Source organism: Anolis carolinensis, chromosome 3 (assembly GCF_035594765.1).
Source record: "Anolis carolinensis isolate JA03-04 chromosome 3, rAnoCar3.1.pri, whole genome shotgun sequence".
In the NCBI taxonomy this organism is placed as follows: Eukaryota; Metazoa; Chordata; class Lepidosauria; order Squamata; family Dactyloidae; genus Anolis; species Anolis carolinensis.
In genome coordinates this window covers 42,666,805-42,685,282 of record NC_085843.1, presented here as the reverse complement: position 1 = coordinate 42,685,282, position 18,478 = coordinate 42,666,805, and the positions used below count along the sequence as shown (strand labels likewise).

General features: G+C 42.9%; 1 protein-coding gene across 12 annotated transcripts in view; it reads right to left on the bottom strand.

Annotated features, from left to right (window-relative positions):
• st3gal6 (ST3 beta-galactoside alpha-2,3-sialyltransferase 6) overlaps positions 1–18,478 on the bottom strand; it is a 66,433-nt gene that overhangs the window by 27,982 nt on the left and 19,973 nt on the right. The window contains exon 1 of one of the 12 annotated variants that reach the window (XM_062974795.1): positions 2,852–2,944. The exons of the other annotated variants lie outside the window; for them this stretch is intronic. Within the exon in view, the coding sequence (XP_062830865.1) occupies positions 2,852–2,858 (7 nt within the window). The 5' untranslated portion in view covers positions 2,859–2,944. Of the gene's footprint in view, positions 1–2,851; positions 2,945–18,478 lie in introns of those variants that run through there. 12 annotated transcript variants of the gene reach the window in all.

Below are 18,478 nucleotides of genomic sequence, written 5' to 3'. Positions count from 1 at the left end.
GAACCACTGTCTTAAAATCATTTATGTTTCAGCCTTAGTTGAATTCTTCTATTTGTTGAGTTCTTCTATTTTAACTGAAACATCCTTTTGCACATTCTAACAATTCCATCATGCCCATTGATGGGTTGCAATTAAACATCAAGCTGGCTTGCTGGGTTGAAATGAAACATCAAGAAAACCAAGATTATGGCAACCAGACTGATTGATAACTGACAAATAGAGGGAGAAAACGTTGAGGCAGTGACAGACTTTATATTTCTAGGCGTGAAGATCACTGCAGATGCAAACTGCAGCCAGGAAATCAGAAGACGTTTACTTCTTGGGAGGAGAGCAATGGCCAATCTTGATAAAATAGTGAAGAGTAGAGACATCACACTGGCAACAAAGGTCCACATAGTTAAAGCAATGGTATTTCCCATAGTAACCTATGGATGTGAGAGCTGGACCATAAGGAAGGCTGAGCGAAGGAAGAGATGTGCTTTTAAACTTTAGTACCAGAGGAAAATCCTGAGAGTGCCTTAGACCGCAAGAAGATCCAACCAGTCCATCCTCCAGGAAATAATGCCCAGCTGCTCACTGGAGGGAAGGATATTAAAGGCAAAGATGAAGTATTTTGGCCACATCATGAGAAGACAGGAAAGCTTGGAGAAGAGAGTGATGCTGGGGAAAATGGAAGGAAAAAGGAAGAGGGGCCGACCAAGGGCAAGATGGATGGATGGTATCCTTGAAGTGACTGACTTGACCTTGAAGGAACTGGGGGCAGCGATGGCTGACAGGGAGCTCTGGCGTGGGCTGGTCCATGAGGTCTCAAAGAGTCGGAAGTGACTGAACGAATAAACAACAAACAACAACAATTTCATGGATTTAGACTGGTGGGCTCCCTTATTCGTGTTATTTCAAAAAAAATCTATTAAAATGGTCAAATACAATAATCTTGTATCAGTTTTACAAAGCTGTTAATTGCTCAAAGCATTTGTCATGCATTAGTTCAACGATCCAACAATCAAATCAGAACCTTTGTAAGCAGTTAACTCTTGTCAGGTATTTCAGGCAGTGATACAGTCACAAAACAAATGCTCAGAATTTGATGAGTCATCAATTGGGGACAATTGTCCATGTTCTTGTCACAGAACTAACAATGCTTGGCAAATGCATAGGATTGTGGTAATTAGATTCTTATCTATAAATTATACTAGAATAAGATGATCTCTCCTATCCGTCCCTAGCCCTGGTCAAGTTTTATGATTGCTGCATTCTTCCTAACATACATGGAAAAGCATACTTCAGTCCAATGGCACCTTAAAGGTTACCAGGTGCATTATGACCTAAACATTGGGGGAATGGGCTAGAAGCCTTTTCTTATGATGCCTCAAATGATATCTTCAGTTGGTAACTATTTTTGGAATAGGCTCTCAAAAGAGGTTTGTCTTGTGCCTAATTTAGTATCTGTCAGTGCCTGCCAAAAACATTTTTAAAAACTATCTGAACTGGCTGTGGCTCAGCTATATTATTACTACTGTGCTGTAATGGATCATCACCACTTTTGAAGCATCTATTTTTTCTATGTAATGTACAATTTTTTTTAAGTAACATTTTATTCGAGAAAAAAAGAACATAATAGAATGGCAGTAGTAATTCAAACAAGCAAGATTTTGTGATACATAATACCAAAACTAGTGTTACATTCTACCTACTACTAACTACAAACATACATTGAAACACAAACTCAAAAACAACACACACACACACACACACACAACCACAAATTAAACTAAGAAACAAGAAAACAATTCTATAAACCTCACACTCATTATCTGATGGATTTCATCCCTTATTATTCTGCTCCCCTTAGATGGCATTACTGAACTACACTTTGGTAACATTCTTCTAATTCATAAATCCTACAACTGACAAATGCCCCCATCATTACTGTGAAAAGGTAATAAACAAGTCCCAATCTTTCTTGAATTATTGAGAGATAAGACAGCCCCTGCCTTCAGACATAGAATCTAATGGACATGATAGAAAATGAAAACGTAATGGGGAGAGGAGAGGGGAGAGGAGGCATCAGGCAGTTGTTCATTCACTACTACAGACAGGAGGACACTGCAGATTTTTCTGCCAGAAAAGAGGGAATGAATCACGGTTCAGGCAATGACATGAGTGTGGGGATGTGTACAACCATCCTTCCGCATTTGCAGTATTTATTTATTTAATTAATTATTTGGGTTTGATGATTCCTGGATTTAGTTAAATATGTTCTTTCCAGGAATCTTTAGGTCCTCCAGTGTGACTCGATGGGCAAATTCGTTTGGTTCTACTGGAGAACCTAGAGGAGTGGTTCTCAACCTTCCTAATGCCTTCACCCCTTGATACAGTTCCTCATATTGTGGTGACCCCCAACCATAAAATTATTTTCGTTCCTACATCATAACCAATTTGATGAATTATAATGTAAGTATCTGATATGAAGGATGTATTTTCATTCAATGGACCAACTTTGGCACAGGTATCTGATACGTCCACATTTGAATACCAGTGGGATTGAGAGGGATTGATTTTGTCATTTGGGAGTTGTAGTTGCTGGAATTTATAGTTCACCTACAATCAAAGAGCATTCTGAAATCTACCAACAACGGGACTGAATCAAATTTGGCACACAATACTCCCATGACCAACAGAAAATACTGGAAGAGTTTGGTGGGCATTGACCTTGAGCTTGGGAGTTGTGGTTCACTTACATCCAGAGAGCACTGTGGACTCAAATGATGGATCTGGACCAAACTTGGCACAAATACACTATGACCAACTTTGAATACAGGTGGGGGTTTTATTGGGGGGGGGGGCTCACCCAACATGATGGTAATTGTAGTTTCTGATGGTCTTTGGCGACCCCTCTGACACCCCCTTGCAACCCCCTCAGGGGGTCCCAACCCCCAGGTTGAGAATGCTGACCTAGAGAGTTCTAGAGAGAGCACCTCTGTAGGAATCTATATGTCTTCCAATGCGATTCTATGTTCCAATTCTAACAGAGGTTAACAATACAGTTGTGCTGAAAGGCCTAGAAATTCCCTGAGAGATGTTCTCTCAGGTAAAAAATAGTAATTTCTTTATTCGTGGTTTTCCACTTTCAGAGGGGTCCTGTGCCCCTAATCCCAGCAAATGCGGAGAGCTGGCTGTATTCAGAATGAAGGAAAAACAGTGGCGAGTTTCTTCCCACACACATGCCTTAAATGCATGTGAATTCATTTTTCACCTCTCATGAAAGTGGAAAGATGAAAGAGTATAATGAAAAGAGGCAAATTATCTGCCTCTTGTTGTAATAGTGCAGCCACTTTTCCCATTAAAGGTTCTTTGTGATCATTTTCACCCTTTCCTTGTGCCAACATAAAGAGCATATTCACTCTCTCTTGTAAGGCGATTTCTTTTAATCTGCCTATTTTTGTTTTCTTTGTGGCTTAAAACACCTGATAGCCATAAGCCATTTAAACAAGCATCAATCAGGCTACTTTATAACATTAGAACTGTTTCTTTAACTAGTATTTCAATGGTTCAGAATTTAAAACAAAATCTCTCTGGGTCAACAACAGTTCTAACATTAGCTGAGATAAAGTACATGTTTGCCTTCAAGGGTCTCAGGTTCAATCCCTGGCATCTCCTGCTACAAGGATCAAATAGCTAGATATTCAGGTGAAAAGTTCCAGTTGACACCAGTGGGTACATCTTATCTAGCCACACTGGGAGTGGTTTGTTCCACAATCCAGCAGAGGAAAGAAGAGATAAACCTGTCCTCCCCACACACTGCATTCCCAATAACATTCTTCCCTTGCCTGTAATTAACTAATGGAAAACAGCAAGCAAAACTGTGCACTACCTCTACTTTAGCCTGAAGATGGCAAAGTGAAGAGATGGACTGGATGCATTCGGAAACAGTTCTGGGGACTCTTTACCTATGAAAGGCTGCCCAGAAAGTCAACTGGGGATTGGCAACTGACAGAGAGCGCAGGCAGTAGAAGTGTGGGCCCAAGTTAAGAGCACTGCATAGCTCTTTCTTTTGGTGCCACCCATTTCCTCTCTCCTCACACACCCATTCCCACACACAGCAAATGAGGAAGCAATCTCCAGAGGGCAACCCAATGACTGCAAAAATAGGGCCGTAATATCTAGATCCGTAGTCTTGAAAGCAATTCAGAAAGGGCAGTTACTCTCATGTCCATCTTGTCAATTTTCCCTAACAATCATGGAAGAGGAATAATAACAACAATAACAGCAACAACTACTTTATTTTTGTACCCCACCTCCATCTCCCCAAAGGGACTTGGGGCGGTTTATATGGGGATGAGCCCAACCAACATAGTTAAAATATAAAATATGAACATACTAAGTACATACATAGTACATAATAACTAGTAACATAAGAAGGGAGGATGCAGTTTGGAACATGACTCTGATTATATTATCTGAGGGTTTCCTCCAAAAATTACAACTTCAACTGCACCTGAGGAGTTGATCCTATGCTCCTGAGCTTGAGCTCTTCACACTTCACACTATCCTAGGGAAGGCTCAGAGAGATGGCAATTTATTTAATTCATAAAAAGAATTATAAATAGTTTGAGAGTATGAATGTATACCTTAGAAGGTTCAAAATGATTGTGGTGTTCCACTAGTGCTTTATTAGGAGGCAACAATAAACCAACAAAAAGCACTAACAAAAGATGTTTTAGACCAGGGCTTCTTAAAAGTTTCCATTCATTAACCTTTTGGCCTGAGAAATTTTACATGACCCCAGCTATATAAATAGGGATAAAATCAAATATTTACATTTGCAAGGCTTGCTAAATAGGCCGATTTTCCTTTTTAAAAAAATACAATTTGCACAGAGTCTACTGTAAACACAGATTCATGGAAATGTCTAAAGCAACCATTAGGTGACGTTCAGAAAACTTTTACTGTTGCCAGTTTTTTTTTTTTGGTTGAACCCCCAAAGTTGAGACGCTAGAAAGGAAAAAGAGGAAACAGGCAAAATGAACACAGGTCTTGTACTTACCTTGCTTAATTGCCCTTGTGTGGATGCATCATCATATTATTTATTATTTGGTTGTGTGTGTGTCAGGAGCAACTTGAGAAACTACAAGTCATTTCTGGTGTAAGAATATTGGCCGTCTGCAAGGACATTGCCCAGGGAACGCCCAGATGTTTTACCATCCTGTGGGAGGCTTCTCTCATGTCCCTGCATGGGAAACTGGAGCTGACAGCTGAGAGCTCACCTCGCTCCCCAGATCAGAACTGCCGACCTTTCGGTCAGCAGTGCTGTTGGCACAAGGGTTTATTTGTTGAAAGTATAGCCTGTCTTTCTCCTAGGATAACAACCCAGCTAGCTACTATTGTGGAGTGGATGTTTCTTCTGTTATTTTTTAAATACAGAATTAGCATAAAAAGTAAAGAAAGATTTGTGGGCAAAAGAAAAAAAGGGAGAATGATAGTAAAAAAAAAAAGCTTAAGTTGTGAAAATGGGACATAAAAGGAAAGCAGCTTCAATATAAACTGTTGCTTTTACAAAGTCCTGTCAACATTCAAAAGATTTTGAAACGTCACAAATAGCTTTATCCAATGCAACTTTAAACATGTACACAGACCCCGTTTTTTCTACTATGCTTTTCATAATCATATTATTCAAGAGAATAGATTCTCCATTAGACAAAGTGAACACCTGCCTCAGTCAGTCATCACCCCATATTTTTGATCTGAACTATTTTGATCCTATCTTCAGAGCTATAAAATCATGCACTACAAATTCTGTTACCAGGCACAACACATACACAAAACTAAAATAGCCTACGCCACATTAGAAATCCACTAATCTTCTCTTCTTGGTGTAATAGTAACACAAATGTCTCCCTTAACCGTGTGCTGCTACTGTGCTGGATAAAGTTGAGTGAAATATGCTCCTCTTTCTCTCTTGCAGGAGACTCAAAGTGGCTTGCCACTTTACCTCTACCACTTTAGGAATCTACAGCATCCCTAATAGGTAACCACCCAACCTCTATCAAAATACTCTAACAAAAGAATATCCAAATGACAGGGTTCATGTGAGGAAGCCCTCACTTTGAATACCAGCATGATATTTTGGTAATGCAACAACTGATCACACAGACCCTAGTCTGTGTGAGATTTAGTCCGATTCACACTGTGGAATGAATGCAGTTTTAAATTCCCCATCTCAGACTGTTATGGAAGAAGAAACTGGAACACATAAAAGTCAGTTCCTGGTTTAACATTTAAATTCTAACATTAAAATCCTTCAGATTTCTAAGTGGTGTGTGTTGGAGCCTTTTGAAAGCACTCCAGTATGTGCAAAAGCATAGGATGTGTCAAGTGCTTCCCTGGTGTGTTAATTAAGCCCCTGTGCTTTACCTGTAATTTTCATGCTTTTTGGCACACCAGTGAATTTTTACTTTTTCTTCCTTACTGGCCAAAGTAATTTAATGTTAGAATTTAACTACTGTGAATTGGCAGGAATCCAAATGGACTACACACAAAAATAACTCATTTCCAGTCAGTCATTTTGCCCTCAAATGGCTCTGTAGAGCCATGAACCATGCTAAGGAATAGTTCTGCACTGATGAGAAGTGACTTCTGTTGCTAGGTCAGTTGATGACTTTGGTGTTGCAAACTAAGTCTTCAGTGCTTCTTTGTCAAATGCTTTGGGCAACTTCTCCAGTACTTGTTGCATGAGCTATCCACATCCCAAGGCCCCAATGTTATTCATCTTTTCATATTTCCAGTAGTATCCACTTAGCACTTCAAGGAATGGGGGAAGGCCTTCTATCCTAGCCATAGAGCCATGTCTACATGCCTTGGGAAAGGTTTGAAGGGGCAGATAAATAACACCCATTCTTTTTCCAAACTGGCTGCACCGTGCATTGGCCTACAGCAGATACTTTTACCTAAGTTTTGCACTGTTTTTAATCTGTATTGTTTTAAAGTATGCCTAGAGTCCCATTATTGGGAGAAAGGCAGGATATAAATGAATGTAATAATGTAAACACAGTAATAACAACAATACAAAAATTCAAAGAAATTCATGGGGTGATCATAAGCCAACAAGCAATGTACATATGCATAAAAATGGACCACCACCACCACCACCCCCCGCCCCAAGCTGAGCGGTATATAGAGACTATGTTTAGGCACGTTTTCTCTCAGTCTCATCAGTAGGAAACAGAAAATGGTTTTTATCTCACTTGTGTTAATTATGAAAACTTGTTAATGACAAGTTTAGAAAATATAACCAAGTTATTAAGAAACTGCCATATTATCCTCATTTTGCATAAAAATGGAGATTGACCCTAAAAGAAATACTCATACACACTGTCTTTGTAAGCAGGGTACATATCAGGATTCGGAGAAGTCATTTAGATGAAATACATAGTATGTAAACATCTATGTAATGGAACGCTAATACTATCAGTCTCTCTACAGGAAGTTAATAAACAAAGAAAAGTGATTTTTAATGTTCAGGTCTTGAAACACAAAAAGGAAATCCAATTCTATTCCAATAATAGAAAACAGCCATTAATATGGATAGATTTTAAAACGGTTTTCTTAAACCTTAAGGTGGAAGTAGGCATTTACTTTCTCCAGTTTAAAAGGGAAAAGGGAAAACATAGCAACTCATTCATTATGAATGGTTGAGTCATGAATTGACAATGCCTGCATATACCAATATTTTCTTAGGCAAGATTTGAAAATTCATGCCAATTAGAAATAGTCTTGGAGCCTACAAAAAGATAGGTCACAAAAGGTAGGACCACACAAATGGTCACAGTTCACACATACTCCTTAAATTCCATGGGAAAAACTAAGTTATAAAGATTAAATTGCTATCTAAAGGAAGAAGACTATCAGCTAAGATGTAGAGCAAATCTTTTGAGCACAAAACTTCATGGATTTATTTTCAGTGTGTCCCCAGCCAGAACTAGGAAACCCTCTTGTCTTGTCTTGTAACCCTGGAAAGTGGCAAGGTGATGGTGGAAATCGTTTGTATTGATATACCAGAAGCTTCCTCATTTCATATCTGCTACTTTTACAAAAACATTGCATGGTAAATTTGTCTTATCAAGTTTCTGAAGACTGAAATGTTAATATTGGTTTTCTGGAGTGTATTTATTTCCTCATTGTGTTCACGGTGTTCTTCAAGTAATTTCCAACTCAGAAAGGGTTTGTCTTTACCTTCCTCTGAGGCTGAAAGGGTGTGACATTCCAAAGGTCACTCAGTGTGTTTCCAAACCCAAGTGGAGATTGGAACTCTGGCTTCCCAGAGTACGAGTCAAACATTTAAGCCACTATAGCAGGCATGGGCAAACTTTTTTGCCTTGGGGCTGCATTTCAGGCCCAGCCAAGAGGCCTGGGCTAGGAGGGAGGGGGGAGGACATATGCTGGGTGGGGTGGGTCTGGAAGCAGGAGGGCCAGGACAGGGCAGGGCCTGGGTCATCTTCAGGTTATTCTCCTGGCATAAAAACAGGGCTGTTTACCCCATCCTTATACTGGGAGAAAGGCAAGATTTGTGACGACTGCCCCGATCCTTCTCACCCGATCCTTCTCACCTGATCCTTGGGCTGTCCTCTTGGCATTATGCCAGGAATGCGAGACAGACAGTGGCTGAGAGTGCTCTGGGGGGCTCTCAGCCACCATGTGCCTTCCTCGGGCCATCCTCCTGGCATAAGGATGGGGACGTCACCCCGTCCTTATTCCAGGAGGGGGGCGAGACAAGTGGTGGCTGAGAGTGCTCCAGAGGGCTTTCAGCTGCTGCATGCCTTCCTTGTCTTTTTGGCATAAAGATGAGGTGGGCCACCATGAACAAGAGAACAAGGAAAACGAGGATGGTCTGTGAGGAGGGCCTGAAGTAATAACTGCCCGGGTAATGCATCCGGCTCCCAGGCCTTAGTTTGCCCACACCTGCACTATACCAAGCTTTCACTGCAAGCTTTTTTAAAAAAATGTTTTAGGTGTTTCTCAGCATAGCTAGGAATGCTGGAAATTGCAGTCCAGCACATATGATGGCTCCCATGATTCCCACCCTATTTTGTAGTAATACAGGGGGAAAAAAACTTCAGTAAAGAAATGGCCCTTTGAGGAGGCTATAAAGAGACAGGCAAATACAGTGGCTTAAATAAGAGAAAACATAAAAGCTGACATATAATTAAGAGATGAATACCAGGAAGAGATAGGAGCTTAACAGCAGAAGAAAAACATACATTTGATGCAATCCTTCTGAATCAAAAGACTTCAGTAGTCTAGAACAGCACAGCCTGCACAAACAGATGAGCAGGAAGATTTTACACAGAAAAACCTTTGCTCCTGCTTTAGCTCTGGTAATCCTGCTTGCCTGTCTAAGTGCAATCTTCATGCACCAACCCCTGGGGCTTTTGGCAGCTTTGTAAGGAAAACATGAATGTAGAAAAGTCTACAAATTTAAAAGTCCTCCCAGAGACCAAGTTCTAAAACAAAATGATACAGCAGATCAATATGTATGTAAAAACATTTACATTTTTTTTTAAAAAACAACTTTTGATAAAGCAGCACAGATATATCAAACAACCTACGCAAGTTCATAAATTGCTATTAGTAGCTAAGGATAATTTCATCAGAAAAGTCGTAAGGTGCTGCTTTTGCCACCTTGGCTGTGAATGGAAATATTTAGGCCTAAATCCAGTCCCCATGAAAGGTAAATCTACAGAATTTACAGGAGTGATGATTTACCATGTTTCCATGGATTCAGTCCACTTACTCTAGTCAGGAGTTATGAATATATACAAACATCTTCACATATAAACATTTTCTTTCTGCAAAAGTTGCATCAGGAAAAAAGGTACTAATATAACAGAGGTAAGAATCACAGTTACTTTTTCTTGGTTCTACTTCTAATCAGATATTTCCCCATCCTGGAAGTTCTCGAATAGCCTCTTTAAAATAATGGCATGCAGGAATCCTTGATGTATAATGAGATTACATGACAGAACAGTCCCACAGCTGATGTTATTTTACACTGGTAAAGACCTATGTCTGGGAACTAAGACAAAATGACTATGAACAAAAGAAAAGTTACAAACTCCTTTGGAAATTGAAAAATGTTACATTGTCTGGATACCATGATCATGTCACAACCAAAGTCTACACTTAAAATTTTAGGGATTTGTCTAAGATGCAATTTGTAGTAATTTAATAATACAGTAGACATAATTTTCCCGGAATATGGCTAATAAAAAGCTTAGTGGTATTCATTTAAATCAAATGCAGTGTAGAGAGCAGTCCCAACATATCAGATGCTACCACTGCCAAAGGACATTACCACATGCTTTCTCAGTTCTGTGCCGTTTGCGCAATGCAGGATAGTAGCAATTTACAGCAAACTGAAATGATATTTATTCTGACTCAATAACCTGGCTGCAAGTGTGAGGCCATGGGAGTGTCTGTAATAATCTCATTTGACCAGTACTTAAGACCAGAAATTTTGTCAGATAGTGTCAACTCTGCTGCAGAGACACAAAACAAGGGTCCAGGTCCTTTATTCTGGGTAAATCTTGTTAAACATCACACTACAGCAGGTGAAAAAATGATAGTTTCCCAGAGGCTGGGCAGTCATGTTCTGGGCAGTCAAGAGAGGAGGGAGGAGGTATGGCATCATAACTAGGGGTACAGAAATCCAAGAGGCCTAAACTACAAAGGAGGAACTATTGCAACATCATAGCTAGGGGTACAGAAAGCCAAGAGGGCCAAACTACAAATCAAACACAGTATGGCAGATGCATATACCATGCCCTGGGGCATAACAATATTGAAGTCGCAATTCCAGGTGGGCAGTGAAACTCTGCCATCCCACTGTGCCACTCTCCCTCCTTGGTCTTTATTTTTATTTTTTCACAAGTACTTTGCAATTTTACCCATCAATAGGTCCTGAATGAAAGGTGGCAATCAGGCAAGGAGACTGCATCTCCTCTATGAGATGGCACAGGCTTTAAGATCTATTGGGAAGACCCTCCTCTCAGTCCCACCTCCATCTCAAGTGCAGTTGGTGGGGACAACAGAGAGGGCCTTCCTCGCCGTGGCTCCCGGGCTTTGGACTGCTCTCTCAAGGGAGATGAGGCTAACCCTCACCCTCCAAGGCTTCTATACACAACTGAAAACATGTATTTTCTGACAAGCGTCTGACCATATTTAGATTCTTTACGAATATACATGAGGACCTTCAGATTCTTCATTAAGCACTTTACAAGACTGAGATCGATTATGTTATGATTGAGCCTCATGGCTCTGTTACTGACAGACGTGGGCGTAAGACTCCTCGAGAGTCAGATACTCTCGAGGAGCGAGAGAGAAAAAGACTGCGAGACATATTTGCAGCACCATCTGACGAGGAGTCTTTCGAAGGGTTTACGGAGAGAATGGAGGAGGGGCTGGTTAGCTCAGAGGAGGATGAGATGGATTGGACTCGGGTAAGGGAGGAAGTGGGTGCCACTGGCCATGATGGGACAGAAGATGAATGGGGACCTTCAGGATTAGACCCATGGTTTAGCTGGAGGGATGGGACGGGATCCACAGCTGGAGATGCTGTTGGGCGTAGTCAGAGGTGTTCCAGCTCTGACGAGGAAAGTGATGAGGAAACGCCCGGGTTAAGGAGGACAGCTGACAGTGATGAAGATTTGTAACTGGCATAAAATGGGGCTTGAGAGCAATTGCAAATTGCGTTGGGCAAGGTAATCTGGGCAAACGCTTGGGATCCGTGTGTGTGTGGGACGCTTCCCTGAAGACTTGTGTGCTTTCCTGTGCTGTGACGTAAGTTGATTGGAATCCAGGGTCAGACGGCGGGAGGGATTGTGTGGGCATTTGTTTGTGCAAACCTGTGCTTACTCTTATTAGCTTGACCTTCCGTCGTCTTCTTGACGGACGCCATCTCCTGCTTTGAGAACTCGGACTGAACTGACCACGGCTTGTCTTCCCCCCTTCTTGGACTTGGAAAAACTACAAACGTCTGCTTCTGGCTTTGATCTACGGAACGGAACTGGTCTACTCAACTGCTACAATCCTTGGCTGATTTACTCGTGTTGGAGATCCTGTCTGCTGTGTGTGTGGGGGAGCGACGCAAGTTACTCTAAGCACAGTGTTGGCAGCAGAGAGGAATCTGCTGCCAATTAGTTGCATTCTTTGTATCTTTTGTTCCTTGGCTTTCGTTTCGTTTATACCCAGGCTGAAGCAAGCAGTTTGTTTTTACCCGGATTAAACTCCGGTTTAATCCGGTTTATCTTTTGAACATTTACTTTTGCCCCTTTTTGCTCCTAAAGGCAAAAACTGCCTGGCCCTTGTGTTTTACGGGCATTTTTGAGTTCTGTAATCTAATAAACTCTGTTACTTTGAATCTTGTGGCGTTCTGTCCTTGACAGATTGCCCAACGCAAATAAAAAGTTTATTGCAGCAATAAACCCGTCAGGAAGACGATGGATGAGTTAAGGGCCAAAGTAGACCAATTGCAAACGGCTTTTACCGTTATCCAAACAGCTCAGGCTGTGAAAGGACATGTTTTGACTCCTGAACGCTTTGACGGAACCAGGTGCAAGTTGCCAACCTTTTTGGCACAAGTGGAGCTTTATTTTTCTCAGCTCAGTGCTCATGCTTTTCCTACAGACACTAGCAAGGTGGCCTTTATTTTGAGTTTGTTGACCGGTCCCGCAGGACAATGGGCCACTAATTTAATTTTGGGAAATGACCCAGTCAAGGACAATTTGAATAATTTCAAAAAGTTGTTAACTGATACTTTTGGGGATCCTCTCCGCACGGAGAACGCTGGGTGGGCTCTGTATCGGTTGAAACAGGGAAAGGGGACTGTTTTGGATTACTTAAATAAGTTTAACCTGTATCGCCACCAGCTGGATTGGGGGGAAAATGCATTCATGCTTTTATTTACTGCCGGGTTAAGTGATATGCTCCAGGATGAATTAGCACGCTTGGAGCCGGCTGAAAGCTGGGACGCCTTAGTAGCTAAGGTGCTGCGTTTAGACGCAAGGTTCGAGGCTCGTAAACACTCAAAAGCAATGTGTGCGCCACCCATGCATGTAACCAGGGCACCTGTGGTGATGGGGGAAGAGCCCATGGAGCTTGGGGTCTTTAAAAAGCTGTCTACAGAGGAAAAGAGCCGTAGGAGGCAGCTGGGCTTGTGTTTGTACTGTGGGAATGCTGGGCATTTTGCCAAAAATTGTAATGTGAAACCTTCCCAGCTTTCGGGAAAAGGCCAGCCCTAGTGCGACGTGAGTCCAACGCACTAGGGCTCCTCAAGCAGTCAACTGAGGGGAGGAAGCATGTTTTCGTACCCATTACATTATCTGTTGGGGGAAGGGAACTTGTTTCTACTTTGGCACTGCTGGACTCAGGGGCTACGGTCTCCTATGTAGATATTGAGTTTGCTAAGAAGCATGGCATTCCTAGAGTGCGCAAGGCATGCGACGTGTGGGTGGAAGGAGCAGATGGGAGACTGCTGGAGACTGGGGTGGTTAACCATGAAACCTCAGCAGTAACGTGGGAGGTGCAGGGAGTAACGGGAACGTTTGTGTGGGATATTACGAGCTTGCCTAGATATGATGTGATCCTGGGGATGGATTGGCTAGCTGTAGTAAACCCACAAGTAGATTGGGCAACACGTAAAGTGATCTTAAAGAGGCAGGATTGTTGCACTCTAAATGTTACTCATTCTGATATGGAGGGAGTGCCTGCTGAGTATGGGGAGTTCTCTGATGTATTTTGTAAAAGAGAAGCGGACAAATTACCACCGCACAGGCCATATGATTGCGCCATCAAGTTGGCAGAAGGTGCGAAACTGCCAGCAGGGAGGCTGTATGCCTTGACTGTACCGGAAAGGCAAGCTTTGCGGGAGTTTCTAGATGAAAATTTAGCCAAGGGGTTTATTCGCCCATCTAGTTCTCCAACTGCGGCACCGGTATTCTTTGTAGCCAAAAAGACTGGGGAACTTAGGTTGGTCTGCGATTATCGGATCCTAAACAAATACACCATTCGGGATAGGTACCCGCTGCCTTTAATCTCGGAACTGTTATCAAGGGTGCAAGGGGCTAAGGTCTTTACCAAGCTTGACCTGCGGGGGGCCTATAACTTAATCCGTATACGGGAAGGGGATGAATGGAAGACGGCATTTAACACGTGTTTCGGATGCCACGAGTTCCGAGTCATGCCTTTTGGGCTTTGTAATGCTCCTGCGGTATTCCAGAGGTTCATGAACGATGTGTTCAGGGACCTAATTGACCAATTTTTAGTGATTTATTTGGATGATATCTTGATTTTTTCTAAGGACGAGAAAGAACATCGTCAACATGTCAAGCAGGTTCTGCACCGACTGCGGGCTAATGGGCTTTTCGCCAAGGCTTCCAAGTGCGTCTTTCATGTGCCTGAAGTGGAGTTCCTAGGTCATGTAGTGTCAGGTAGGGAACTTAAAATGGACCCACATAAGGTTGACGCCGTCAACTCATGGCAGGAGCTGAAGACTAAGAAGGATGTACAAAGGTTCTTGGGTTTCGCTAATTACTACCGGGAGTTTATTCCGAATTTTGCAAAGCTCACGGTACCTTTGACGCAGCTTCTGCGCAAGAAACAGCCATTTGTGTGGGGGCGGGAAGCTCACGAGGCGTTTCTACAACTAAAGTCTAGTTTTCAATCGGACAACATACTAACCCATCCTGATGTTGACAGACCGTTCGTGGTAGAAGCGGACGCTTCTAGCTACGCGTTGGGGGCTGTATTGTCTCAGAAGGATTCCTCAGGGACCTTGCGTCCCTGTGGATTTTACTCGCGGCAACTAACACCCTTCGAGCAGAACTATACCATATGGGAGAAGGAGTTGTTGGCGATTAAGGTGGCGTTTGAGGTGTGGCGGCACTGGCTTGAAGGGGCACGGCACCAGATCGTGGTCAGATCTGATCACAAGAACTTAGAGCACTTGCAAACAGCAAAGAAGTTAAACCAGCGTCAAATCCGCTGGGCTTTGTTTTTCTCCAGGTTTAACTTCAAGGTGCAGTTCGTGGAGGGGAAGGCAAACTTGCGGGCCGATGCTTTATCCCGCAAGCCGGAATTTAAGACCAATGAGCAGGTAGTATGTCAGACCATCTTGCCTACTGCCTCTCTGTGTGTTGTAGATAATGAGCTTGGGTTACATGACCAGATCCTTGAGGCTCAGAAGGATGATGTGTGGACTCAGGAGCAACTGATGCTGCTCTCTGCAGGTAACCGTACCATACTGCCGCATCTCCAGGATCAAGACGGGGTATTGGTGCGTAGGGGGCAGGTTTACGTACCAGTAGGGACCCTCAGGTTGGAGGTGATTAGAGCCCACCATGACGAACCCATGGCTGGGCACTTTGGCAGGTTCAAGACCGTACAGCTTATCACCAGGAGCTACTGGTGGCCAAAGATGCGGCAAGACATTCTGCGCTTTTGTGACAGCTGCGCCGTTTGTCAGCAGAGTAAGACGCCTGTTGGGCGCCCTAGAGGGTTGTTATCGTCTTTACCTGTTCCGGAGAGGCCATGGCAAATCATTTCCATGGATTTTATTTCAGATTTGCCTAAGTCTGGGGGTTATACTTGTATTTGGGTGGTGGTGGATTTATTTAGTAAACTGGCTCATTTTATTCCTTGTTCAACCATTCCGGCGGCCCCTACGTTGGCCTTACTATTTACAAAGCACATCTATCGTTTGCACGGAGCACCCGAGGTGATTATTTCAGATAGGGCTCCGCAATTTGTGTCACGCTTTTGGAAACACTTCCATGAGTGTTTGGGGACTAAGTTAAACGTGTCTTCAGCTTTCCATCCGCAAACGGATGGACAGTCGGAACGGGTTAATGGGCTCTTAGAGCAGTATCTGCGTTGTTTTTGTTTAGATCAACCCACGGCTTGGGTAAAGTGGTTACCGGTGGCGGAATTTGCTTACAACAATGCGGTGCACACGTCTAGTCAGCATACGCCATTTGAGCTAACTTATGGTTTTCACCCACGGGGAGGTGTGGCGCCGTCGACCAATGTGGTCTCTTCGGACCCTGTGTACCGCTCTTCGGAAATGGCTGCATTGCATGATGTTGCCCGTCGCTTACTGTTGGAAGCTAAGGCAACGCAGAAGACTCAGGCTGACCGCCACAGGCAGGCAGGGGAGGAGTTGGAAGAAGGGGATTTGGTGTGGTTATCTTCCAAACATATTAAACAGGCTGGGGGAAAGTTTGCGCCTCGGTATTTGGGTCCCTTTCCTATCGTTAAAAAGATTTCTTCTGTTGCGTTTCGTTTGCGTTTACCGTCTAGTTTAAAGGTCCATCCAGTCTTTCATCGTTCGCTGTTGAAACTTGATACCTCTAGTCGTCGTGGTGCTATAGCGGAGGGTATCACTGCCACTTCTCCGCCATCGGGGGAGGAGGCCTTTGTGAGAGGGGATAGTGTTATGATTGAGCCTCATGGCTCTGTTACTGACAGACGTGGGCGTAAGACTCCTCGAGAGTCAGATACTCTCGAGGAGCGAGAGAGAAAAAGACTGCGAGACATATTTGCAGCACCATCTGACGAGGAGTCTTTCGAAGGGTTTACGGAGAGAATGGAGGAGGGGCTGGTTAGCTCAGAGGAGGATGAGATGGATTGGACTCGGGTAAGGGAGGAAGTGGGTGCCACTGGCCATGATGGGACAGAAGATGAATGGGGACCTTCAGGATTAGACCCATGGTTTAGCTGGAGGGATGGGACGGGATCCACAGCTGGAGATGCTGTTGGGCGTAGTCAGAGGTGTTCCAGCTCTGACGAGGAAAGTGATGAGGAAACGCCCGGGTTAAGGAGGACAGCTGACAGTGATGAAGATTTGTAACTGGCATAAAATGGGGCTTGAGAGCAATTGCAAATTGCGTTGGGCAAGGTAATCTGGGCAAACGCTTGGGATCCGTGTGTGTGTGGGACGCTTCCCTGAAGACTTGTGTGCTTTCCTGTGCTGTGACGTAAGTTGATTGGAATCCAGGGTCAGACGGCGGGAGGGATTGTGTGGGCATTTGTTTGTGCAAACCTGTGCTTACTCTTATTAGCTTGACCTTCCGTCGTCTTCTTGACGGACGCCATCTCCTGCTTTGAGAACTCGGACTGAACTGACCACGGCTTGTCTTCCCCCCTTCTTGGACTTGGAAAAACTACAAACGTCTGCTTCTGGCTTTGATCTACGGAACGGAACTGGTCTACTCAACTGCTACAATCCTTGGCTGATTTACTCGTGTTGGAGATCCTGTCTGCTGTGTGTGTGGGGGAGCGACGCAAGTTACTCTAAGCACAGTGTTGGCAGCAGAGAGGAATCTGCTGCCAATTAGTTGCATTCTTTGTATCTTTTGTTCCTTGGCTTTCGTTTCGTTTATACCCAGGCTGAAGCAAGCAGTTTGTTTTTACCCGGATTAAACTCCGGTTTAATCCGGTTTATCTTTTGAACATTTACTTTTGCCCCTTTTTGCTCCTAAAGGCAAAAACTGCCTGGCCCTTGTGTTTTACGGGCATTTTTGAGTTCTGTAATCTAATAAACTCTGTTACTTTGAATCTTGTGGCGTTCTGTCCTTGACAGATTACTACTGGTTTTGTTTGCAGCAATTGCTGTATTTTACTGTTTTTAATCAGGGGATATTGAAATTGTGAGGTCTATGTTGGCTGTTTATTGTTTACATTTTGTTTCTGCACTTTTTGTATTTTGCATGTTGCACCTTGAGTGCTCTGTGAGATGCCCCGATTCCCTTATGGGAGACAGTGATGGGGTATTTAAAGAGTTTATTATATTATTATTATTATTATTGATAAAACAGCATAGTCTGACACAGCAAACAAGATAGATATGCTGGATTTCACATCACAAAATCACAAGTCGAACACTTCCCAAGCGTTTAGGATTATTATTATTATTATTATTATTATTATTATTATTATTATTATTGTATGACACAGCAAACAAGATAGATATACTGAATTTCATTTCACAAAATCACAAGTTGAACACTTCCCAAGTGTCTAGGACTGTGTGATGTATTTTCGGATGATGCCTGCAGATCCCAGTAGGGTGGCCTTTTGCAGTTGGCAGATCGTAATTTTTTGTCAATGTCTATTGTTTCCAAATGCCAGCTAAGATCTTTTGGCACGGCACCCAATGTGCCCATCACCTGTACTGGTTTCTGCCAGAGTCTTTGAAGTTCAATCTTGAGCTCCTGATAGCGGCTGAGTTTTTCCTGTTGTTTTTTGTCAATGCGACTGTCACCTGGGATGGCAACATCAATGATCCAAACCTTTTTCTTTTCCACAACTGTGATGTCTGGTGTGTTGTGTTCCAGAACTTTGTCAGTCTGGATTCGGAAATCCCACAGTATTATTATTATTATTATTATTATTATTATTATTATTATTATTATTATTATTTGTATCA